This window comes from Lissotriton vulgaris, chromosome 8 (genome assembly GCF_964263255.1).
Source record: "Lissotriton vulgaris chromosome 8, aLisVul1.2, whole genome shotgun sequence".
Classification (NCBI taxonomy): Eukaryota; Metazoa; Chordata; class Amphibia; order Caudata; family Salamandridae; genus Lissotriton; species Lissotriton vulgaris.
Genome location: NC_141696.1, coordinates 576,805,419 through 576,832,591, shown reverse-complemented (window position 1 = coordinate 576,832,591; position 27,173 = coordinate 576,805,419). Strand labels below are relative to the sequence as shown.

The 27,173-nt window shown below is 43.2% G+C and overlaps 1 protein-coding gene across 1 annotated transcript in view; it reads left to right on the top strand.

The window, feature by feature from the left end:
- Nucleotides 1-27,173, top strand: part of TAGLN3 (transgelin 3) — a 154,634-nt gene that overhangs the window by 87,865 nt on the left and 39,596 nt on the right. The window contains exons 3-4 of the mRNA XM_086934416.1: nucleotides 18,529-18,703; nucleotides 26,826-26,928. Of these exons, the coding sequence (XP_086790542.1) occupies nucleotides 18,529-18,703; nucleotides 26,826-26,928 (278 nt within the window). The remainder of the gene's footprint in view (nucleotides 1-18,528; nucleotides 18,704-26,825; nucleotides 26,929-27,173) is intronic.

Genomic DNA, 27,173 nt, shown 5'->3' with positions numbered 1-27,173 from the left:
TTTCGTGGTGGCTTCATTCATCATCTTTTCCCCCAACTGTTCCACTGAGACCGTGAGGGGGTATGCCGCCGAGCCTGGACGAGGTATCAATCCGGGAAAGTATCTTCAATTCATGTCCAGCAGCTTCTGGTTTTTCAAAGAAGTGACTCTTCTACTCATTGATTACCTTAAGTCAGGCTGGGTAAAACAGGGCATATTTGAGGTTTAGTGCCCTCTGTTGTTTTTTCACCTCTTGGTAGGAAGTTCTCGGGCATTGTACCATTAGTGTATAGTCCCGGAATTGGAGATGCGAGTATTGTCATAAGTTAGAGGCCCCTTCTCTCAGGCACATCTGAGAAGGGTTTCTTGGTCTTTATAGTTAAGAATGCAGGCCACTATTGGGTGCGGTGGCGCACCCGGAATCGGTTTTGTGGCTGGGGCCCTGTGTGCTCTCTTAATGCAGAATAACTCTATGAGCCCCTCCGGAGCCACCACTCGCACAGCCATGTTTCTATAAATTGAGTGGAGTTGAGGCCCTTGCTTTTTTCGGGTAGGCTGACGATCTGTACATTGTTGCGGCATGAACGCCCTTCCGCATCTTCCACTGGGTCTTGTAAAGTGGTCATCTGGCGTTGGAGTTGTGTGATCTTGTCTGTGGGTTCTTTCTGCCAAGAGGTTATGTCGGACAAGACTGATGAATTGTCTTTAACTGTGTCTGCAAGTTTTCTATGATCAGCTTTGAGAAGACTGAGATCTGTAGTGAGGGCCCCTAGCCATGCTCAATCGCCATCCGAGATTCCTGGATTTTGTTCAGGATCATGTCAAACTTGTCAAATCGCGATTCTGTCACCGTGGGAGGCACATAATCTTCTGTGAGCACAGTAGGGAGCTGTCCGACCCGCTGGGCTGTGAGTGTCTGGGGTCTGCCGAGTCTGCTGTCTTCCCTTTTGTGGAGCCCATATCATCTCTTCACAACGCACTCAGAGGCTATCACCAGTTTTCAGACAGGGCACTGAGGTGTGACACCTCTGCGCAGCCCGTGCGCTGGGCCCAAGTACGGGGGATTAAGGGCAGTCCACAGTTCAATATTACTTCATTAGTCTCCTAATCCATCCCGCTAATAATGTTAATGATCATCCATGCCACAGACGTATGGCAATGTTTTTTGGGATGATGGTCTTGATTGCACCTTCGTGGGGACACTGCCGCAGTGAGTGAAAGGTCGGACCTGGGTTCCACCTCTTACTGTGCTCCCTTCATTACACCTGTTTGTGCTGCAGGACCTCCACATTGTGTTTTCTCATAGTTTCCCAAAGAAGGCGGGGTTGGCCAGGACAAGACATTAGTACATTTCCAAGGGTCCCGCATAGACCGGCGTAGACAAACAGGTGAGCGAGGGGGGAACCATGCGTGCAGTGCAGATAACAGGGTCAGCAGTGGCCTTACAACCATAGCAATACTTCTAGATGGCCATCTTTGGTGCTACTTCCCCATTTCTATTTTCAGCCTAGCTTAGTACAGCCAGGGCCATGTAGGGGCTCTGCCGCTGCCACGGCCTGATCACTGCACAGATAGTTCAAATACGGGTTACCTTGCAACATACGGCAGCGTCAGTCTCTCACCTTGGCCTCTGAGGCATTGAAGAGTGACTTTAGCAGGAGGGGGCTCTGACCACAGTCACTAATGCCCAAGTACCATTGTCAGGGATCCAGTGTACCGGGGTCCTGTCAGCTATTGGAAACTTTCAGTGCAGGGGACCCATGCCTGCACCACTGGAAAGAGGGTCAGAGATTTTCAAGTCCGGGTTCGTCCCCAGCACAGTTCAGTCCAGGGCCGGCCCAGAGTAGGCCTAAGCACTGAGGAGTCCGCTGTTGCAGCACTGATGCATTACACCCTGGTTGCGCAGTAGTGGCGAGGTTCTTTCTGCTGCTGCACTCGTCCTCTGGGGAGCCGGCCTCTCAAGGTCCAACCCAGCTGGGGATCTAATTAGTCACAGCCGTTGTGCTTCTGGTCCCCAAGATCCACTCCTCACCTCCATATACTCTAGTCGCTCCAAGGGTCGACTCTCATCAGCAGCAGCTGCCACGTCAGTCATCACCCAGGTAAGGCTCAAGGGCAGGCCCACAGCTCGGGTGCAGCCGCTCCTCACAGGTCATGCTGCGCCACAGGTACAGGTGTGGAAATCAAAGGAATTACCGTTAGCATAAGCTGAAGCCATTTTGTTTGTGGCATCCATTTCCATTCGCCATGTGATTCTGCCATCTTCACTGTTGCTTGCCTTTCTGTTTTGCTTGAGTCATCAACTGTAGTTAACTTCTTCAGTACTGAGCCAGAGCACTGTGTATGCTCAGAAAGGCCTGTAGCTGCAAGAATGCACCTGTCTTAGCCTGTAACTGTCAGGCTGTTTCAACTGATGTAAGGAGTTATGTTTCCCCTCCCACTTTTCTGACCAAGACATATTTGTATGCCCATGTTAGTCAATAACTATTCCTATATATGCCTCTACCTCCTCTTTGAGTCTTGATGCCTACTCAGCAGTAAACAGGGTATATATGACCCTTGGTTTCTGTATTCCTTGGACTAACTCATACAGTGCCCGAGGGTGTTGTATAGTCCGTCTTAAGAGAAGTTAATAAAACTTGTTATTTGATATTCCAACTTCAGTGCCAATTTCTATATGTTGGTTTAAGGACCAGTGGACAGATAAGGGTGAACCCCTGCACCAGTGAGCCGCTAAAAAGGCGAATTTTTCCACACAGGGTCTTCATCCAGCCTCAGTTTCAGTTCTGGGGTCTCCGTACCGCCCCCTGTCCCAGTCGATATAGCTCTCGCCCAGCAGTAGGACACCCCAGACCACATTCTTCGATTGGCGGTCCACCATGCTGCCAGCATGGTCGTACACCAGTGTAGTCTCCAGTCTACTCAGTTTTTACATAGTTTATAGTTACAGCATGTTACTCGTGTGTGCAATTGGAAGCTTCGGTACACATTTCCAAAGGTGGATGGCTTCTACAAAGCAAGAGTATGGCAGGATTATCAGGCATGGGCCGGGAGCTCTCCCTCTATGGATCCGCCATATTTGGTGGTTTGCCATGCCCACTTCATCAGTCCCCTGTTAATGATTGATAATGCTACAGCTGACACGATTGACCCCTTAGAAAATGTGAACTTAAATATTAAAAGCGTTTTAACTGGGCCAGGCAGAATAGTCAAATCAGCCAGCCAGGCTGGTATGATAGGGAATGCTCGGTAGCCAATCAATGTTTGCGACTTGCCCTTATTTGTAGACCTAGGGATAGGACAGCACTTGCCAAAGCAAGATATGATTACAAAGTGTCTTTAAAAAAACAGAAGCGTGCCCTAAAAGTAGAAACATGGAAGGCTTAATAAGAACATGTAAAGAGAGGGCCTTTAAAGTCTTTGGGGATATTGTGAATGGGAAAAGGTTTATAACCATTAAAAATAATAGGTTAGGGTCCAATATAAGTACGGGTAGCTGGACCAGTAATTTCAAACAAATGTATTCTTTTGCGCATAATCAGAGCAAGATCTGGTTGAAGATTCTCCTCCATTTCCTTAGACATTAGATTCAGCGTTGAAGAGGTGACTACTACCATCTCTTCCAGCCCATCTAGAAAGGCACCCAGTCCTGACGGAGTACCAATAGGCCGTTATAGTACAAACTAAGTCTAGCCTGTAAACTCCACTCTGTTTGCGGACTTTTTTGCACTCCGCAGAGCTCCCGGATTTCCGAAAAACTCCATTCCAAGGAGCAGAGTGTTTTTCTTGCTTGCGCTCGACAACAGTAAGTTGGCGAGCATGAGCGAGGAAAATCCAACGCGAGACCACTTCCTAGCGAGATTTCTCAACGTGGGCGGTCAAGGATGGTCGCTACCGCTAGCATTGAGAAACCTTCCATTCGCGTTGAGGGAGCTGCCGCTCAAATAGAACTTCTACTCAAGTAGCAGAAAGAAGCAGGGCCCTCTTGCACTGTGCAAGATACCATTTGTGCTGATTTTACAGCATGAGACAAACACCCAGCAGTAAAAATCAGTGTGAATGGCACAAGGTAACCCACTCTGCTGCTCGCAGAACGCCGCGTAGCTTGGTGGAGGTTTAATCATTTCGCTGTGTTCTGCGTAGCCGAAATCCTCAAACTCTGCCCAGACTTAGAAAAAACATTGCTGTGTGGGCCCTTATTATTACCAATGCTTTGAATGTGGTGGTGTTCCACAAGACTTCCAAATCTTGACAACTTTCTGTACTGATCCAGAGCACTGTGTATGCTCAGAAAGGCCTGTAGCCGCTAGAATGCACCTGTCTTAGACTGTAACTGTCAGGCTGTTTCAACTGATGTAAGGTGGTTTGTCTCCCCTCCCACTTTTCTGACCAAGACATATTTGTATGCCCATGTTTGTCAATACCTATTCCTATATATGCCTCTACCTCCTCTTTGAGTCTTGATGCCTACTCAGCGGTAAACAGGATATATAAGACCCTTGGTTTCTGTATTCCTTGGACTACCTCATACAGTGCCCGAGGGTGTTGTATAGTCCCTCTCAAGAGAGGTTAATAAAACTTGTTGTTTGATGTTCCAGCTTCAGTGCCAATTTCTATATGTTGGTTTAAGGACCAGTGGACAGATACGGGTGAACCCCTGCACCAGTGAGCCCCTAAAAAGGCTAACTTTTCCACACAGGGTCCTCACCCAGCCTCAGTTTCAGTTCTGGGGTCTCCGTACCGCCCCCTGTCCCAGTCGATATAGCTCTCGCCCAGCAGCAGGACACCCCAGACCACATTCTTCGATTGGCGGTCCACCACGCTGCCAGCATGGTCATACACCAGTGTAGTCCCCAGTCTACTCAGTTTTGACAGAGTTTATAGTTACAGCATGTTACTCGTGTGGGCAATTGGAAGCTTCGGCACACATTCCCAAAAGTCGATGGCTTCCACAAAGCAAAATATGGCAGGCATGGGCCAGGAGCTCTCCCTCTATGGATCCGATATATTTGGTGGTTTGCCATGCCCACTTCATCAGTCCCCTGTTAATGATCGATAATGCTACAGCTGACACGATTGACTCCTTTGAAAATTTGAACTTGAATATTAAAAGCGTTTTAGTACCTTTGAATGATTGATTGTCTTTATTTAATTATAAATGCATAATCATAAAGAATAAGACAAAAATACACAATACATTACCATTCTTTGATTACATAAAGGCCTAGGAAGTAACCGTAGCATTCCGAGGACAGATAACAGACAGGTCTAGGACATGTGAAATGTGGTATTCTGCCTCTGCTCCTAACCTTTGTGCCTAGTTCTGGGAAGAACTAGTCAACAGAGTGGCAGAGTGGTAGCTGATAGTGGGTGATGGCTATGGCACTTTTTGCACAGAGGGCATGTGACTACAGGAGACTCCTGTCAGGAGGCTGATACGAAGAAACTACTGAATGGCTCCAAACTAATAAGCCACTATCATAGGCAGATGTGGAGTGCAAGGTCACTATTCAAAAGAAAGTCAACATTCACCCCTGAGCATAGAAGGATGCCATTCTTTACCACATTGGGACTTTATCACACATTTTTCAGCATGCATGTTTTTACAACGTGTTTGTTTTTTTAGTTCAAAGTATTTTATAAAATCTTTGCAGACAGAGGTAGACAGTGGTAAACTAAGAAGCTGCTGTACACATTCAGTTGCTTCCACCTGCACATACAGACTTTCAGTGGGTTGTATGACATTTTTTAGCACAAATTTTTTTACAATGTGGATGTTTTAACAACGGATGTCTTTCCCACGCATTTAAGGTAAGATGGTCGGTGTGGGGGTTCCCTCCACAAATACATTGTTTTTAAATGAATAAACAGTGTGGTAATTGCATCTGTTGTAAAAACATACACGTTGTAAGAAATGTGTGCTAAAAAATGTGTGGTTAAGGCTTGCAACCTATTTCCCTGCGTTGTTCCATCATACGACCCACTGAAAGTTTGTAGGTGCAGGTGGAAGCAACTGAATCTGGTGATAGGCTGACAGAGCAAGGATCAGAGGGATATAACACTCTCAGCAATCCAGGGATCTCTGTGGTTTCTCAGAGTGGGGGGCAGTAGCCCTGGGGGCATTGCATCCTTTGTCCACTCCATCTCCCACCAGTCCAAGGGTGGTATCCTGCAACTGGTCTACCAATCCAGGGTCTGTACACTTGGGTTGGACTGGGGTCAGAGGTGAGCTTCCCTCCCCCTGTTCCCCCTTCTAGAGTTCTGCACTCTCCCGCCAGATGTGGTAACCCCAGAAGACAAAATGGTAGCGACGCTTGTGGCAGTCTCCCCTCCTTCCAGGCCAGGGGCGATACCTTGAACCTGGCCCTCCAAGCCAGGGTCTTACCCTCAGGCTAGACAGTGGTTAGGGGTGAGTCCTTCCTCCGCTACCCCTACACCTGGGCTTCTGCACCCTGCTTTGCGGAGTGGTACTGACAGACACCAGAACTGGTAGAGCACTTGGGTCAGCAGCTCCCCCAGGTTCTCCTGACACTATGGTGTCCCCCTCAGTGGATGGTCTTCCAGTACAAACTAGATTCCGTTCCTGGGGCCCCTCAGGGTATTCTCCAGGACATGGGACTGGGCATATGGCACCTTGGGATGTCGCTGACCCCCACCTCTCCTCCTACTCTCAGAAGGGACATGGGATGAAGTGTAGTGCATACAGCATGCTCAGTAATGTCGGTGGGACCGACCGCTTGGAGAACAATTAGGCACAAAGAAGGGCAGGCAGCAGGCCAGCACAAGACTCCTTCTTGCAGGGTGGCAGTCTCTCCAGCAACCTAACAGGTAGGCAGGCCTGCACATACAAGGCAAGATGTTCAAATGGGGGTTCCTCCTGGCAGTACCACAGCGCCTGATGAAACCAATGTCAAGGGTCATCAGGGTAACCAACAGAAAAGCAATACAGTAAGTTCTTTAGGCCACCCAGCTTAGTAATAGACAGCAGGGCAACAGCAAAAGAGCAGTCCAAGTGAGTCCTTTGGGCAGCCCAGCAATACTTCTGACAGATGTTCAGTCTCCGTTCCAAAAGCACCCTAAAATCATGGAGTCAGAACCCCTTTACTTATACCGTAGTGCCCTGATTCTAGAAGTTGGGAGAAGTTTCCAGCTAGGTCTGTGAAGTTCTAGGAGTTTCCCTCCTCCCCTACCCTGGTTCCAGACATCAGTAGGGGGTAAATCAGCCCATTGTGTGAGGGCAGGAGGCATCCTATACAAGCGTGCCCGCTTCCCTCTCCACAGCCCAGGAAGACTATCAGTATGCAGATGAATACAGATACCTCACTTGACACCCAGCCCCTCCTGTATGCAGAAAGTGTAACTGTCACTCTGCCCTAGACATGGATTAGCATCAGACTGCAAAACACTAGAGTTATAAACACAGAAAAAATGCTCACTTTCTAAAAGTGGCATTTCTAAAATAGTAATACAAATCCACCAACACCGGTAAACATGTTTTTTCACTGCCATTCTAAACATACCAAACATGGCAACACCACTTCTATCAGATCAGGGTTTACCACTTAAACACATATATGAGAAACAAAATAGGGTGGTTGTCACTACCAGGACATGCCACACAATAAAGTCACATGTCCTGTCCTTTACTTACATAGTATCCTGTCCACACGGCTACCTAGGGCCTACTTTAGGAGTAACAAGGGGGTTTTAAAGTTTTAAGGCTTGGCATGTAGTTTTAAATGCCAAGCCATAGTGGCAGTAAACTGCACACACAGGCCCTGCAGTGGCAGTGGTCTGTGACAGGTTTGAAAGTCTACTTCTGTTGGTGGTGAAAGCAGTGCTGCAGGCCCACTAGTAGCATTTAATTTACACACCCTGGGTATATGGTATACCGCTTTACAAGGGGCATATGTAAATCAAATATGCCAAAAAGGTGTAAACCAATCATACCACTTTTTAGGGAGAGAGCATGCACTTTAGCACTGATTAGCAGTGGTAAAGTGCTCAAAGTCCTTAAAAGGGTCAGAAAAGTAGCAAGAGGCAGGCAAAAAGTTTGGGGGGATAACCCTGAAAAAAGGGCTAGGTCCAACAATCTGTAGTTTTACTATCCGCTTCTATAACTCCTTTAATTGTAGACCACTTTATGTGTTCTTACACTGTGTTCTAATGCCTCCATGTTTAACTCCTTTTCTCTAGTCTTTGATGAGTAACTCTGTGGTTCTTTTGCCCGTGCAAACCTACAGCTTCTCCCAACAACTCCACAATCCTACATGACACATTTTGTCTTTCAATACTATTTCACACTAACCTGGAATCTTTTATGTCAATCTGTTTTTTCACAGGATGATAGTCGTATCTTCTGCACTGTTTGGATCATTTTTTTTTCTTAACACTCTTTTAATAGTTGGGAACACTGGGTCAAAAAGAGATTAATTTTCCGCTCATCAGTCCAATCACAGTGCTTTAGTTTTTTTGGGAAACATTCTCTGTCACCTCCTCACTTTATTTACTATGGTGCCCCAAAGGGTTCTGTTCTATCTTTCTAGTTTTCTGTTACCTCTCTTATTTCTTCTATTGGATTTGAGTCCTAGTTCTACACAGACAAGTCCCACATTTTCTTTATCCTTTACTAGCAGCCCGCCCCACGTTGCCCGGGGCAGAAGGGGGCTGGGGGCAGCATTTCAGGCTTGCGTACACATTACCTCAGCGCTTGCTCCCAGTCGCACAAACCCAGGCCCCCGCTCCAGTCCGCCTCACTTCACTGCCCCCACTACTCTCACTTAAATGTCTGCACCAAATGTGAAAGCCGTTTTAAAACCTATCATTTATTTTGCTATCCCGCTCCAGTCCGCCTCACTTCACCGCCCCCCACTACACCAAGCCAGTCTACACGCCCCACTGCAATCCGCTATCCCGCTCCATTCCGCCTCACTTACCGCTCCTCCCCGCGTACTTCACCCCTACTCCCCGCGTTTCACATACCTCATGGCGCTGCAGTCTTGCTACGTTCTCCGCTCCTCCATGCGCTGTTGTCCTCCATTCCGCTCCAGTCCGCCTTACTTCACTGCTCTTCCCCGCGGTTCACGTACCTCATTCCCTCCAGTCTGGCTAAGTTTTCCGCTCCTTCCCGCGCTGTTTGTCGCTCCTCCTCGCATTCCTGTCCTCCGATGATGTCAGCACGCACGTTGTTAGCACACACGGCTGGCGCTACTGCTTAGGGACTACTTTTTTATTGTTTATTTTTTAAATAACGTTTATTTTTATATTTTTTATAGCCTATGTCCATCTACTGGACCCCCCCTTTCCAACGCTGTATTGGGTGTTGCTATTGGTGGTGTACCTTTCGAGTTTACCTGGCTCAAAGGACACAGTTCTCTCTTTATAATAGTAGTATAGATTTCGGCCCATTATAGGCCATAAAAGATACACAACACATCAAAAATAGACAATATTTGCATAAAAACAATCACAATCATCTTGTTTAAAAAGCAATAAAATAATTTCATAAATACATTTTCGTATGTTTTCCATCTTTCTCATCTTCACAAGAACATGCCTTTTCCTTGATTTTGTGCTGTCGCGGTCTTTTTTTATTTATTTTATTTTATTGGGATTAAAAAGAAAAAGAACAGCAGGGCATTAAATACAATAAGTCCTATTTAACATAGTCATTTTAAGGGAAAAAGAATATGTAAAGATTATAATTATCAAGATGTATATAAAGAAAATAATATATGTCCTGTATACACAAAAGGGAAAGGTGGTTTAAGGTGGTTTTCGTACAACATCTGATTTAGCCATAATTTTAGTAGCAGAAGAAGCAGATAAAGATAAGTATGTGGTTACAGATAATCATAAGAGATCTCTCCTAATCGCTAGAGAACTGGGAGAAATGTAATTAGTATATAATCTATGATAAAAACATACAGCGTTCCACCAAGATCTAAAGGTAACTTTATCAGCTTGTTTCCAATTTGATGTTATTAAATGAAAAGCAACAGCTAACAGTAGATCCAGGAGCTTAAAGTGGATTGGGGTGACAAAGAGCCTAAGAATATATTGGTTAAAGAAAAAGGAATATTGATTTTGACATTTTTCTTAATTTGAAACCAAACTAATTGCCAACACTGACAAATAGATGGACATTCAAATAACATGTGTTTTAAATTAGCAGTGGGACAGGGACAGGACCAAAAAGTGGAAGGGGTGCTTGATGAGAAAGACGCTAAAGTCACTTGTGTGGTGTTAGCAGCTCGAGAGGTTTTAGAAAGTTTAGACCATAACTTATCTCATATTTCAGTTGCCCAACATTGTGAAAAATTCTTTACCCATGCTAATTCGGTCTTTGATTTATGTCTGTCTCAAGGTGATTGCAAAGTTTTGTAAATAGTGGAGGCAGATGGGGAGGAGTCTAATAGTGGAAAAAGAGAAGCACATTTTGCAGAGAAATAAGAGGTATTTGGTATTGTAAGCAGGTATTGGTTAAGAGAGGGATATAAAAGATCATATTGTGATTTAAAATTAATTGGAAAATATTTTTTTTTAGGTCGACAAACAAAAGGGGTCAAGTAAAAGTTGAGATATCCATCGCAAACCTTTAGAATGCCATTTTTTCCAATAAATGGTGCGATTGTTAATTCGTAATGACTTATTGTGCCATATGGGTTGTCGTTGATAATAAGAATTAAGAGAGGGATAAGATGATGGTAGGAGAGGTGCCAAAAGTTTATGAGCGTGAGATATAGTTGGAGAATGAAATAATGATGAATTAGTAATAAAAGCAAGAATCTCCAGAAAATCAAAGGGGTAAATAAAAGATTATTCTATTTGTACCCACAAGGGAGTAAAAGTTGAGAGCTCCAAAGAGAGCCATCAAGTAGCTTGTTTTAGAAAGAAAACAGAATGATATGTTTTGAAATCAGGGCATCTAAGACCTCCGTTAGATTCATCCTTTTTCAAGGAAATTAAAGCAATACGAGGAGGTTTGTTTTTCCATAGAAATTTTTTCAAGAGAGAGTCAATTTTCTTAAAATAATATCCAGGAATGCAAACCGGAATGATAGAGATAATATATAAAATCAAAGGAGTGAGCATCATTTTAATCAAATCCATTCAGCCCCACCAGGAGAGAAAATGTGGATGCCAGCGTGTAATAGTATCATTTGTTATGTTATGTTATGTTATGTTAATTGAATTTTTGAGCGCACAGCTGCCCCAGCGAAGGGGCGTCCCGGCGCTATAACAGGAAGAAGTAACATAACTAACATTACGAATAAAGAAGGGATAATTAATAAGGCATAGGGAAAAGATAAGTTTTAACAGCTTTCCTGAAAGCAAAAAGGTCATCTAAAGAACGAATGTCAACAGGAAGTGCATTCCACAATTTGGAGGCCAGCACCGTAAACGATCGGCCACCTAATCTACATTTGTGGAAGCGAGGAACAAGTGCCAGATTTTGGCCAGCAGAACGAAGGCTGCGCGAAGGGGTGTACAAGGTCAGAAGGTGCTGAAGGATGGTGGGAGTGTCAGTTTTTAAGATTTTAAACGCAAAACAAAGGATCTTAAACTCTATGCGTCTAATTACTGGCAACCAGTGCAATTTAGAAATTGTACTGCGGGCTGAGCAGAAGCGAGGCAGACCAACCAGGGCCCTGGCTGCCGCGTTCTGGACTCGTTGGAGTCGCAGGATTTCCGCCTGGTTGGCGCCCACCAACAATGAGCTCGCATAGTCGAGTCTCGAAAGTATGCTGGCCTGAATCACCATCTGGCGAGTGGGGGCATCGAAAAAATTGAGGATAGGCCTCAAACTACGCAGGATGCCGTAGCACATAGATGCCACCTTCTTAGTATGGAATGAGAAGGTTAGTTTGGAGTCTAGCCAGACGCCAAGATTTTTCAGTTCAGAAACAGGTTTTGGAGGAGGTCCCAGCTCCCTAGGCCACCAGCTATTTAATGATTTAATGATGTTATCCAAATTTTATTTTAAGGTTTCAGGAATTGTTGAAGAGAACCACGAGCCCAGATATTTTATTTTAGAGGGTTGCCAAGAGAAGCCCGAATAGTCAAAAATATGTTTTTGACATAAAACATTTAACGGGAGGACCTCACATTTATCAGTGTTAAGTCGATAACCTGATAATAGGGAGAAAGTATTAACTTGTTGAAAAAAGGGAGGGAGGGAAGGTTCAGGATTAGAACAATATAAGAGAATGTCATCAGTATAAACAGACATTTTGACCTGGTGGGGACCAAAATTAAATCCTGAGATACGAGTATCCTGTCTTATTTTGGTTAGAAAAGGTTCTAAAGCGATGAGAGGGGTGATAATGGACCTCTTGACGAACCCCTCTCAGAAAAGGAAAATAATTAGAGGTTTTACCATTGACAAAAATTGAAGCTGAGGGGTTAAATTATAATAGGGAGATTAATGAAATCAGTTTAGGTGAAAAGCCGACCCATCTTAATGCATGGAACATAAATCCCATCCAATCCTGTCAAAAGCTTTTTCCATGTCTAAAGCAATGGCAGCTATAGGGTGGTCCAAAGTTGAAGCCTTGCCAAGAACGTTGAAAAAGACTTGAGAATTATCAGAGGCTAGTCGTCCCTTAACGAAGCCAGATTGTTTCATGGCCTATCAGATTGGGTAGGATGGGGTCAATGTGCAAGGCTAGAGTCTTGGCAAAGATCATATAGTCGGTATTGACTAAAGAAATGGGACAATAATTCTTACAGAGAGAGGGATCTTTATTTTCTTTTGGAATTAAACAAATCATGGCTTCTTCGAATGTCCCTTGAGATATGCCTTTATGTATAAGTGACTTATATAGGAGTAAAAGGTTGGGTAGGAGAGGTTTTGCAAAATGATCACAAAATTCAGTTGTAAAGCCATCAGGCCCAGGGGCTTTTCCTCGGCGTAGCACTGAAACTGCATGAGAGATTTCTGATAAAGAAATATCCATTTCTAATGAGTCAAGATCAATGTGATTAGAAGAAAAGAAAGGAATGGACTGAAAATAAGCAGAGAGGTCAGATTGTGTTTGCTGTGTTTCTGGAGAATATAAGTTTTCATAAAAGGAAACAAACTCATTTAAAATATCATTATCTTTCAAAAGAAGATTCCCTGCAGGGCCCTGTAAAGATTATATCCTAGTTCTATCTTTTTTATTTTTAAATAATTAGCTAGTAATTTCCCCATTTTATTTTGCTCCCATAGTAACGAGTACTGCTTTTCAATAAATAAGAAGAAGCAGCATCTGTTGATAGTCTGTTAAAAGTAAGTTTGGCATCAATAAGATTTTTCAAAGAAGATTCACTATTGGTTTGGTAGTAAGTATACTCGAGCTGTTTGATTTTTTTTAAGAAGTTGAGAGGATTGGGCATCTAGGATTTTTTTCTTTTGTGAGATGGAATTTATTATAAAACCCCCGGCAGTTGCTTTTAAAGAATCCCATTTCATTGCAAAAGACGTCTCTGGGGTTGAATTGATATCAAATAATTCAGCAATAAAGTAACTGAATTGTTGGCTAAAATTAGAATCTAGGAGTAAAGAATTTTTAAAGCACCATCTCCCTGAATATGGGGAAAAAGGGATAAGGTTCTAATCCACATGTACTGGTGCGTGATCTGGTATTAAAATTGATTCTATATCAGCTTGACGAGCACAAGTTTACTCAGAAAAAGATAATCAATTTGGGATTGTGAATGGTGTGGTGTTGAATAAAAACTGTATTCTCGAAGGTCTGGGTGACAAAGTCACCATATATCAACTAACAATTTACGGCGAATAGTTGAAGTAAATTGTGAGTGCATCTTGTTGGGGAGAAACTTAACAGTTGAATGTCTATCAAATATGGGGTCATGGATTTGGTTGCATTCACCACCAAATATAATATAATCATCATCAAGTAAAAGCAGTTTATCAGAAATCTTTGTCCAAAAAACCTTGTCAACAGAAACAGGGCCATATACATTGAAAATAACTAAAGATATCTTATCAATAAGAAGTTTAACAATAACTCATCAGCCTTCAGTATCAGATTCTTGGTGTATGACTGAAACAGGCTATTTTTGATGACAAAGAATCAGAACTCCATTTTTCTTACCTAAAGCAGGAGAATTGAACAAATGACCCACCCAACTTCTCTTCAGTTTGGAAGCTTCAGGCTCAGAAAGATGAGACTCTTGCAGTAATGCAATATCAGTTTTAAACTTGGCTAGGTAAGATAACACCCGTTGTCTTTTAATAGGGTTACCTAGTCCTTTGACATTCCAAGCAGTAACCTGGAAGGTATCGTAATGCTAGAAACATGAACATTCGAAATGCCTACAGTAATGATATTAGAATTAGGATAAGTCGGGTATGAAAAAGAAAAAAGATATAAATAGAATATTTGTTTAAAGAGAAAACGAAGAAGAAAGAAAATGCTGTGATGAACCTTCGAGAGAAGAATGTGGTCAAAAAGAGTCATATAGAAAAAAATGGACAAAGGGGAGAAGAAAGAAGAAACAAAAAGACAGTACAAGTCATACGAATGACAACTGAAAAACCTACCTACAAGATACAAAGATGATACTGGAATGGCGACACCAGGAGACGACGACTACAGCACACGAGTCCCATCTGACGTCAGGGTAACCTTGGGAGGATAATGATAACAACAGTGAAGGAACCACAGAGGAGCTGGAGGATGAAAATATAACTGTATTAAAGAAAAAGGAAAAAATATTATGAATTGAAGCTTTTATAAGAAGGAGAAGAAAAAGAGGAAAAGGAGAAAGATTAAGGAAAAGCATCATAAAAGAATTAAACAAAAAGGGAAACACCCATATAGACAAACAAAATGGCAATTAAGTATACTTTGAAGTGCCAATGACATCCGGTCCATGTTGTTGAAGAAATTCTTGTAAAGCAGCCGGTTCGTCAAAAGTAGTAGTCTTCTCCTTTGTATTAGACCATATCTGGCATTTATAGTTCTAAGCTCAGGACGAAGATCCCAAAATTTCTTGTGACGGTCCGTGGTGGCGTTTGCATCATCTTGAGTGAAAAAAAGTCTATGTCCCTCCCCCAAAAATTGTTTTTTTGAGATTTGACAGCCGACAGGACTTGTAGTAGATCTGTATATTGTAGTAAGAACATAATAACTCCATGTGGTTTTGTTGAAATCTTGGGACCGAGTCTATGAGCCCATTGTATGTTGAGAGGGGAGGTAGTAGACATATCCAGAGGATTAGGCAAGAAAGTCTGAAAGAAAACTGTCGGATTGGAGCCCTACATATTTTCAGGAAGTCCGTAAATGCAGAGGTTATTTCTGCAATTCTGATTTTCCAAATCCTCAGTGTGTTTCTTAAGCAGAGATATCTCAGACTCCAAAATAGAGACACGAGAACATGTAGATTGAAGAGATTCATTCTTTTTCTCAACTACCAATGCATGTGATTCCAAAGAAGACCATTTGTCCTTCAAAAGTTGTAGTGTTTTTGTAGTTTCTTCCATGAAAGGTTTTTGCACACAAATTTCCCCATAAATCATATCTATGGAGGCAGTCGGGTATGCACTGGAGATGGGGGGTCTTTCTTTGCTCTCTTAGAAGTTCCCACAGGCATCTTGCTTGAAAGTTGCGATTTTGGAATAGCACCTGGGGTAGGTTCAGATTTATGAATAGTAATATCTTCCATATCGTTATAAGTGGAGTCTGAGTTTACAACATGCTTGGTTGCAGCTGAGAGTTTAAGATTCCGTAATCTCCTTGTGTACAGTAAAAGATCTACGCAGGCAATAGACCATAGGTAGAGACCCCCAAAAATGAAAGACTATTTCAGTCATACAATGAGGAGGAGAGAGCCGCAGTCAAAAAGCATCTTGAAACACAAGAAATCGTAGGGTCAACCTTCTTTATCAGCAATAACAATGAGGGCTCAATATACATGGAGAGGTACCATATTGTAACAATCAATGACATCTGTCTTCACAGGAGTGTGATATTGAGGAGAAAGAACTTTCAAAAAGGCCACAGAATTATCCTCTTTAGGAGAGACTTGCCAGAGTCACCCAAAAGACCATTTGGGGTGTAAATACCGATGAAAATGGCATAGAAATGCTTGAAGTAAGAAAGGAAGCACATTTGCCATCCAAAATGGCATGCACAACCTTATCCTGAGGAGAAATGCCCCGGGGCCATTATGGCCGTTAGAAACAAAAAAGTGTAAGTTATCGAGGGCTCCAGCGACTCACCGCTGAAGGGGAGTCGCTGAGTAGTCTCATCATTTGGCAAGCACTGAAGCAGCCTCCAGTTCCAAAAAGGTTCCCCCATCCGTCGGAGCTCCGCGCAGTCACGCCATCTTGAATTGGCGCCGAGACCACTCACCCATGCTGTCGAGATCTACATGGCTTCTTGTTCACCTAAACTCAATCCTAAAAAATAAAAATTAATATTCTTCTTTCTCTGCTCATTCAATAATCCACCACGGCAATTATCTTTCCCTGCTTCAAAACACAATCTTCACTTTGAATTCAAATTCAGCACCTCGCTTAATATACTAAACTCAGGGTCTGTTTTATATTTCGGCGGATATGGTACTCTGTTACAAAGATGAAGGATATCCCATCCGCCATATTACCAGTGCATTATATTTTATGGCGATTTATATTCGCTGCAATATAAATCAGGCCCTCAATCTCCAAAGTTTCCGTTTTTACAATGTCCACACCATCGGATCATTCCTGTTTTTTTCCTTCAAAAACCTATTGCTTAAAACCTTCCTTGTCACTGCAATTGCTGCTGCTCACTCTGTCATTCTTCACTGGTAGATTACACCTGCACTCCAACCCATCCAAAACTCCTGTGTTCTTTTTTGTTCAGTTCAATATAACTAACAAATGCCTTCTTATTTGTCCCAGCATCATTGACTAAGCTTATATTTTCATTTTAAATGTATTTTCTTTGTCTTATGTTTAAATGTATTTATTCTGTGTCCCCCATTTATGTTCTTTAAACACCTATCCTCATGTTGTTTGGTCTGCTGCTCTGTCTCCTTTATTGGTTCCCTGACCAGCATGTGGTTACCCACACTTTCACTCTTCCGGCACCTAAATTGTGGCTTGTACTTCCTGTGCCTATAAGGCGTTTACAACCTATGTTCATTTAAAAGATTATTGATGGACTATTTTCATGACCCATCTACACATCTCTGATCTTTATATCATGTGATTTAAAGTGTTATTTTTTTGGAATTTGATTTTGTACTTTATTAGTAACAGCTGAAAACGTCACATGAGTAACATCCATGGAGGCAAGCAGTTTTAATTTAGGGTGTTTATTCCAGTTATTTTAGCTTTATGCATGTTGGTTACACCCCACCTTCTGCTCAACTACTGGAGTCAGTGGTCAGCCCTCACTTAAGAGCTTTCATCCATGTAAAAGTCACAGCATCACACACAGAGCATTCACTCTATTATATTGAACTTTTAAAGCATCACAGGTAGCATGTACAGACACATACATTAAAATGCTACACATAGCCATTACTATACATTCTTTACAACTGTGAGATCTTTAATAAATAAAGCGCTAACAATAATCACATGTTGGATAACATAGATTGGACTGGCTCTGGAGCAATTTAGTGCCAACATTTTTGCCCAGTATAAACAGTTTTTTGCCTACTCTGCTTATGCAAATGTCATATTTCCAACTGTTGGGCACTTCAATTGTCAACATCAAATCACACTATTGCAATACATATAATCCAGCACTATGACCCTCATTATGAGTGACTTCTTAATTCTGATAGGGCCGGTAACTACTGGGAAATCCAGAGCTCTGTATAAGTTCACCTAGAGTTTTCTGGCGCTGAACACATTATTTCGGGAATTCAGTGCTTAATTTATAAAAGAATCAGTGCCAGGGCCGTGAGCCGCGTCAGAAGCCCACTGTTCCTTACACCACCCATTGCCCCTGCCATCACTGGCAATGGGTGTACCAACACAACTACTGACCATCTCACTCCTACAAGTGAGGCAATTCAGATCATTCCAAGCCCCAAAGCTTTAACAATGGCTTGGGGGGGGGACAGGTGGTAGTCATTTTTAATGTATATGGAATTATTAAACAACTGTTGTTCTGCTCATCAGTAAATTAGACAAAGCACGACCATGAGGCAGGCTGTCATAAGTGCCGATGTTGTCAATTAAAAGCTGGTGCCGAGCACTGGAAACCACCGGCTCAAATTAAGCACTGCAGGAATTAGACCTGAAATTAGCTATTTTCCTGAGGATTCCTAATTTCACTGGGGAACCTCAGGTTTACACCTACAAGCCCTGCCAGCTCTGCCTCCGAAGTAAAGTTTGCTTGTGCATCATTAACTTATTTGGTACAAGGAAAAGACTTCACGAAAATTATCTGGACCACAAAATAGAGGGTCCATGTTTGTATAAGTGCAACACTATTTAATAAAAAGTTGTACGTGTTATTACATTGTAAATAACCAATGTAGTGACATGATTGAGGCGTTTCTCAGCTTTCCTTTGAAACATTGTGTTTTTTCTCCTAGCTTCTTTGCAAGGTAATAAACAGTTTGTATCCTAAGGGGAAAGAGCCCATCCGGAATGTAACAGAATCAAAGATGCCTTTCAAGCAGATGGAGCTGATTTCCCAGTTCTTGAGAGCGGCTGAAGCATATGGAGTGAGAACCACAGACATCTTTCAGACTGTGGATCTGTGGGAAGGTAAGAAGTAAAACATGAATTATTATTTTAAATTATCTGATAATCAAAATTCACCTTGAAATGTTCAAGTGTGTTTTTAAGATAGGTTCTGAGACTTGGAGTAATGATAATACAAAATCATAAAGCAACAACTGTTCGATTTACATTTTTAGTGCAGACATTTAAGAGACAAACCAATAGGAGAAAAAGCAGATTTCCACTTGGATCAGAATATTGACGCGAATGCAAGAACTGACAAGGCACTGAAAGGATCTTTACCCCTCACTGCGGCAGCTTCATCAGTTGCTTCAGGATTGTTGATGTGCTTGTGACTTATATATTGCAAACACAGCTACAAATGGCACAGCATTGTAAAGCACGAAAAAAGTGTGGGGTAATTCCAAAAGGAAAGTGGTACAAAGAGATAAAGGAGAAGTGAGTGAAATGAGATAATGGTTTGTAGAATGATACCAGAAAAGGGTAGTAGGTGGCAGTGGCGTCTCCTCCGCTTAGGCAGAGGAGTGTCGCCCCACTCCTCTTAGAGCAGTTCAAAAATAAAAAATAAAATGATAACGCAGTATTATTTTCATTTCATTTTTCTGTACCAGCTCTGTAGGTGCAGGGCAGGATTGGGCTATCCAGAGCAGGGGGATGAGTGGTGGGCAGTATTTAAGGGCGCATGACGGTTTGGCCAGCCGGCCAAACCGTCATGCGCACTTAGCATGTTCTCCACCCAGCTGTATTGCACAGCCTGGATAGAGAACATTCACAGGCTCCAAGCCCCTGTCTGAGTGCTGAACCATGGCGCTCAGACCAATCATGACGCTGCTGTCATGGTGTGATTGCAGTGTTGTGATTGGCTAGGGGAGTCTGGGAGCCTGTGTGCATCCTGCTTGATAGTAAGCATGTTTTGCCTGTCACTTACACAGCTCCTTGCCCATAGGGCTACAGAGGGCCTGGCTTAGGGGTGACCTACATGTAGGAAAAGGGGAGTTTGAAGGCTTGAACAGAGTAGTCTTAAATGCCAAGTCACCGTTGCAGTAAACTGCACAGGCAGCCACCTGTAGTGGCAGGAGCGGCGGCGACATCGGCAGTGGCAGTACCCATGTAAGTGCTTTTTTTATTTATTTCTCTCACCCCGCCACTCTTGTTCGGTAGCAGCCACCACTGGTAGGTGTGAGAGCGTTATGTGGAATTCTCATCGCAAAGGTCCAAAAGAAGTGTTAACAATAGTTCTTACTTTCTAAAGAAATAAGTGCAAGAGCAAAAAGATGATGTTAGAAACTAGACAAAGGTGCTGCCTAATTCTGTGGTTATCAAATACGAAGTCTGCCTACCCTGAATTCTACTTCATGCTTCTTTCTTCCACCACCCTATACTTCATGTCTGTTTATTTCCCTTTTGCAGGTTTTCTTTCAACCCTGCTTGCTTCTTTTGCCACTGCTATAGATTTTCTCTCCCCACTTGTCATCCCTTTTCTGTCTTCCTTGGGGTCAAAATCTAATACTAAATAAGTGCAGGTCCTCAAAAAGAAATGCCTGTGCCAACCAACTACAATCAGCTACACAAATTAAGCACAGTATGAACCACAGACAGCGAGAACAGGCAGGCAAAGGAGTCAGCATAACACCCTTACTTCTATAGGATCATGAGACTGTGCATCCATTGCTCAATTTGTTATAGATTTGTATGATATGCTGTGTATCAAAAACATGAATACAAGGTTCAGTTATTCATCTCGATCATCCCCTGAAGACTGAGTGGGTACCACTAGCGACTTAATGCCTGTACGATTAGAAAATATCTGAACTGTCCATACAGTAATTGGTCTCCAATTCCAGCCGCATGCTACCAGAACAATGACTCCTAAATATCATACTACAAAATTATTATAGCAAGGACATTGAGAACAAAAACATTGTGAAGGTAAGTATATATAAGTAAGTATAGATTTCCTATACCCACCTCCACATGTATATAGATTAACAATACATATATGATATGGGCTTTGGCAATATATATCTGTAAGGTATGTAGTATTGCAGCACATCTTGAAAAGGATACAATTCTGATAGTGTAGTCAGCTGGTGCACACGAAGCATGATAAAAGGATTGCGATCAAAGGTCTTGGGCCCTCTGTACGAGTAGGCCAATACATTTCGATATGTGCGGTAGCTCCTACTAGCACACATATCGGATTCATGGGTTTTGCATTAAAAAACACATCCACAGATACATTTCAGCAGGTCAAACAAGAGGATTCTGGTGTGGTAAGCACCAAAATCTGCATCTCATACGCCAACATTTGTGATAAGCAATAATTATCACACCCAATGAATGCAGAGCAATTCATTGTTAGTTTTCCCCAGGTGTGTTGATTGTTGTAAATGATTATGGCCACATCATAATGAGGGCCCTTGTTTCTGTATGAAGCCTCCCTGCACAACTGAGAAGGCATCTAAGGGCTGGCATATAAAACAGGCATTGGTAAATGCATTAGGTTTTGCCTATGTGATTAATAGTGGCTGCCAGCACAGATCAGAGGTAGGGGAGTGGGAGGGGGGGGAAGGACACAGGGGGGGAAACGGGTATAAAAAATAAAATAAAAAACATACTTTCTCGCCGTGTCCCTCATCCGTAGTCCTCCTTCGTTCGGCCTCAACAGCTAGCACACTCACACCTCACCCGCCTACAAACTGTGCAAAACTCGGCAATCTTTGGCCTTAGTCGTAGGTCCAAGACTTCTGCTCTATTAAAATCCCTTCACTGGCTGACAGTGCGTAAACGCATTTTTTTCAAGACTCTCACTATGGCGTTTAAAGCCCTCCATGGCACTGGCGCGCTCTATCTAAGGAAAAGAATACGTTTTTACTATCCTTCCAGATCCCTACGATCTGCCTCGCTATCATTGGCTACTGTTACGGCAATTAAACGAGCTCGCATTGGGGATGCTCGTATAAACATCTGGCACCTCAATTATGGAACAAATTGCCTCTGTCTCTCCGGAAGCTAGACAATCTTCTCTCTTTCAGGAAGGAACTTAAGACATGGTTGTTTGGACAATAGCCTAGGCGATCTTGCGGTCTCTGCCCTCTAGGTCTGATAGCGCCGGAGCACTCTGTCCGAGTAGCTGAGCGCTTTACAAGACCCCCCCTAACATAACAACATAACATAACACTCAGGCTTCCAGTCAGACAATCGCAACGCTGCCTTAGCAGCGTTGTGATTGCGCTCAGACGCTGACTGAAGGCCTGGGCATGTTCTCCACGTAGGCTGCAGTGCAGTCTGCATGGAGAACATGTGACGTGCCGTCCAAGCAGTCATAGCGCACTTAGGAGGGTGCTGCCGACCACTCTTCCCCTGCCCCCGCCCCTCACACAAAGCTGCGTCAGTAGGAGAAAATAAAATGATAATAACACAGGTTATTATCAATCTATTTTCCCTTTGTTTCACTGCAAAAAAAAACAGTGGGGCAACGCTCATCTGCCTTAGTGTAGGAGCCACCACTGGTGATTAATATGAATATTTTTTTTCCTCTTGTATGATTTAGCTTGATGAGTAGGTGTGCAATATACGTGACTGAAACTCCATAGAAGTGTTATGACTTGGTCATTGAGAAAGGCAATAAATTGTGCATTAACTGGTGATAATATAATGTGGGGAGATTAGATAAATGGCAGAGGACAAAGGAAAAAAAAACATGCAGCAGCCAAGCTCGTTTGATATGCACGCCATACTCAAGCAAGCTCATGAACTAAACTTGCAAAGAGCTGTGAAATGCTCTCACCTCAGCTCAAGAAGTGAACTGGAAAAAAGAGTAAAGAATATAAGACATACAGTTGCAGGTGTCAATCTGAGCTTGTTCCAAGGGGGAGCACTCTTACTTCGAGGACGGGCTTTAGGTATTGATTCCTAGGAGAAACCAGGTAGATTCAAGTTTTTGGGAACTGCAAAGAGACATAAATGCATACTAAGGATGAATAAAGAAATAATTGAATTGAATTGCATGCTATGCTATTTATGACTTTGCTGGTGCATTGATCCTGATTATATTCTATTAGCTCATGCTTTGTTAACCTTGCTTTTTACTCTAATGACTGCACAGTCACACCAAGAAAACCTACAAGTGCATTAACAAAATGCAAAATCTGACCTACGGATGTGCCTTCATCTCATATCAGCACAACATCAAACAAGCACGTATCAAGTGAACTCACCAGAATAGTGAAAAAATGCTAAGACGAGTCTTTCCCTGGATTCCAGTGGAATGCAGAAAGATTTTAGTACAGTCACTACTAATGAGTAGACTCGACTACGGGAATTCCCTATTTGTTGGCATGGCGGACTATTTATTTTCAAAGCTACAGCTTGTCCAGAATGCGGCAGCAAAAGCCGTCTGTAACAAAAAAAAGTACGACTCTGCTAAGAGCTGTCTGAGAGCCTTACATTGGCTCCCAATGAGGCAAAGAGTTTCTTTCAAAATGTTATGCATTACCCAGACTGCTGCATAACACTGGCCCGAACATCCTAAAAAACAGGATTAATTTTAACGTACCAAACCAAAATCTTCGCTCCCAATCCACTGCAAGAGCTGCCACCACCAGAACAAAGAGAGTCAGGATGGGTGGTCGTGCCTTTTCAAATCTGGCTGCAAATTTGTGGAATAATCTACCAACAGATTTAAGACTCACAGATTGTTACCTCACTTTCAGGAAAAAAATCAAAACCATATTGTTCCCCAAAGCAGACTAAATCTCCCAGGCACATGTGCTAGTTCACTGTACACCGTCAATCTTAGCGCCATGATATCCTTTTAGGATGAATGTTAGCGCTTTAGAAGTACTTTTAACATTAACATTAACAATAGAAGCTATATTTTCTAAAAGACAAAACACAATATTGCACATGTGGGTCACTAAACACACGTGGAAAGAACCCACGCGATAACTCCATTGTGTGTTGTATTCTGCCCCTATTTTAACCTTAACTACACATTAAAGTTTGGTTCAAACTGGACATTAAAGTCAAAAGTATATTCCACCAAAAAGGCGCTTACCTAGGAAGGGATATGTCAGTTGTAGCTAGAGTCATGAATGCAGACATTTGCATAACAATGCTCTGCGGACAATGCACACACCGCTGCGTTTGTATGTTTGGTGCGACCTGCAGGCCCGAGGTGAATGAGGGTATTCAGTGGTGCTGCACAACAACTCACATTTACAATGCTACGGAATGGTAACCTCCTTAAAGTGCCACATACTAGATGTAATAAGACACCAGCATGTACAAGAAGCATTAAACGCACAGTAGTTCAAACAGTCTTTGCTACAGGCAGTCTTTATATTACTGTGGGCAGGTGTTATTTATACACCTGCAATTATTGAAGGCACAGACAAATAAATAGGAAATACAAGGGCAGTCAGAGGCTTTAGTGGAGTGGTGTGGCTCACTGGTTAGAGGCAGCAGACCCAGAAGCAGAAGTCGGCCCGGGACCAGGGTTCAATTCCCGACGTGGAAGGGCCTTGGACCAAGGTCAGCGGACTCGATAATTCTCGCCTCTGTGCCTATTCTAACCAGGGGTCCCACTCGGCAACTCTGGGCATTAGCTTGCCTAATCTCAACAACGGCCCCATCAACGCCGGGGATGCCTGGCTCCACCTTGGGGACTCCCAGTAGGGACCATCCCACAGGGAAAGCCAGGACGGGTTCCCCAGCGGTATACAGCGCCAGGACGCCGGCTGGCAACAGTGAGCTTTACAAGTAATACATTACATTACAGTCATAAAATGATCGGGTTAGGTACACACTTGAGAGAGGCCGGGGCAAGCAATGTGTACGGCAAACAGGAGTTAAAAATCAATTATTTGGCATTACAACCTTGTTACAAGATTTCTAAACACCCAAAGCTTTCTCTAGCCACACCTTAAAATTGGGACTCGTAGTGTCTACTGAGATAGGGAGGGAGTAGGAAGTTTATTAGCAGGACACACAATATGACAAAAAGAAATATCCGAAATATAAAGCAGCCATAGTCTGAATAGGAATCCTGCGAAGCTCTCGGGTGTTAAATGTAAATAACGAATGGCTCACCAGGAGGAAAAGTTGGTATAATTCACGGAGAAATGCACATATTTAATCACAATTTAAACTCTCAGGGGCAGATCTACAAGAAAGTGCCGTAGCGTGGCACCGCAAGCCCTTTGGCTGCGCCACGCTGCGGCACTTTCAGAGCACAGGAATGCGACATATCTACAATGATATGTCGCATTCCTGTTCTCTCCCCTGCGCTGGCGCAGAAACAGCTGCCATGTGCCGGCGCAGGCACCCTTGCACCATGGTGCAAGGATGCCTGCGCCATGGGGAGATTGTTTTTGTGAATGAAGGGGCCCCTTCCTGCACAAAAGCAATCACTGCAGGCATTTTCCTCTTAATGCGTGCTGTAGAACGCAGCACGCATTGAAAGAGGAAAAAACAAGGAGAAATGTAAACATTTCTCCTCGTTTTGCTTGACTATGCCACCCCTATGGTGGCGCAGCAAACTGACTCATTTCCAGGTTTACGATTTCTCGTAAATCTGGAAATGCCTCAGTGGACATGGGTGTTGCTTGGGAACACCCACAGCAACACCCATATCCCGCCCCAACACGCAAAGTGTTGCATGAACAGGGACGATATTTACAAGCACAGGTTAAGTCACGCAGGGTGACTTTACTTGTGCTTGTAAATATCTCTTAGCAGGCTGCTCCACCGGTGCGTCACGCAACGTGATGCACCGGCGGCACCTGGGGCTTGTAAATCTGCCCCTTCAAGTATACTGTGGAAAACGTAGCACACCAGATTCAGAGCCGCAGGGGACGGAAAAGCAAACACGTAGTGTCACAAGGCAGAATATGGGTCTCACAAGACGAATTCCGGAAGGTGTGATGACAGCCCAAAGTCAGCAGTGAAAACCAATTGTCACGGAGGCCACAGCTCACTGCAGCAAAAATAACAGTTGATGGACAGAATGCAGAACAATGTCATACATTTACCCCAGTACAGAGATCTGGGCCTAAATCCATCGTTTTTTTGCACTCCACACCACCCCAGTTCAGACATGGCCATATGCAAATCAGTCTGACCCTGTGCCTCATGGGAACAGTCCAGCCCAAACTGCCAAGCCATGTCTTTCCTGGACTGGAATCAAGCATCCTAGGACCGGTTTCTGGCTATCAGCCGTCTTCAGCCAGGATAGCTTGTCTCCAGTTGTGTGGAGAGCATGGGACTCACGTCTGAGCATACCCATCCCACTCGGGGTGACAAAATGCAAAACAACAATTGATGGACAGAATGCAGAACAATGTCATACATTCACCCCAGTACAGAGATCTGGGCCTAAATCCATCGTTTTTGGGGGATTTTCTTGTGGCCATTGTTTGGTTTTGCTGGCCCATCACAGCTATGGAAATACACAGATGATTACATCGTGCGATTTGTGTACCCTTTAGGGTTTGTAGATGGTGTTCCGAGTAGTCCTTTCATTTGTCTACAGCCTGTGTATGCTATGCATTTATTGTGCAAACACCATAACCTTTTAAGGCGTTTTTTAGGAAATACTCACTGTATTGCCTCTTTGTTAACCTTTTAATTTTTTTATGATAAATGCCAGCTAAGGGAAAATCACACCACAAATCCTTGAAAAGTAGATGTCATGACATTTCTATTTCCGTTGTGGTAGTAGGACTTAAAATAAGACTCTGCAATTAACAGTACATTAAGAACGGCTTTAGGGATTGTCAAGTGTTCTCACTAAAATACAGTTTTCTACAAAATGCTATTTCGTTCCATTGTGTGAGGATCACGTGAAAGGTGTAGGTTTTGCTGTTTCCCAAGCTAAGTGACAGCACTTTCCACTAGATTGGTGAAGGAATCCATAGTTTCTGTACTCTTGTCTGTGTGGCGCGCACAGCAGGACACTGATGTGGGGTATTTATTTGCTCAAAAGTTAACTCCGAAATGCAGGCAGGAATCAGAAATGATGTTTATGTGTCAGAGCATGTGCAACATTTAGCATCAATTTGCTCCATGTGCCCTTCATCTGTGATGGTCAGTATATCTTTGATCTGACGTCCAAAGATTAACAATCTGAAATTTGTATTCCTAGGAAAAGAAATGGCAGCCGTTCAAAGGACCTTAATGTCGCTTGGCAGTCTGGCTCTCACAAAGGATGATGGATTATATCAAGGGGACCCAAGCTGGTTTCCCAGGTAACACTTAACACATTTAATGAAAGCAATAATTTAAATGTTTGTGTAACTCACTAGAAGTTAGCATCATGATAAACAAGCCATTTGTGAAGAAGATCTCATCATTTAACAAAGTTCCAAACACTGGGAGGATGTGATCAATTCTATGAATATGGATGACTGACCCAACTCCTGCTCAATGCAGCACTGCATCTGGGATCCCAGAGCCATTTTCAGAAGGCAGTCCATGATCACATTCCTACACA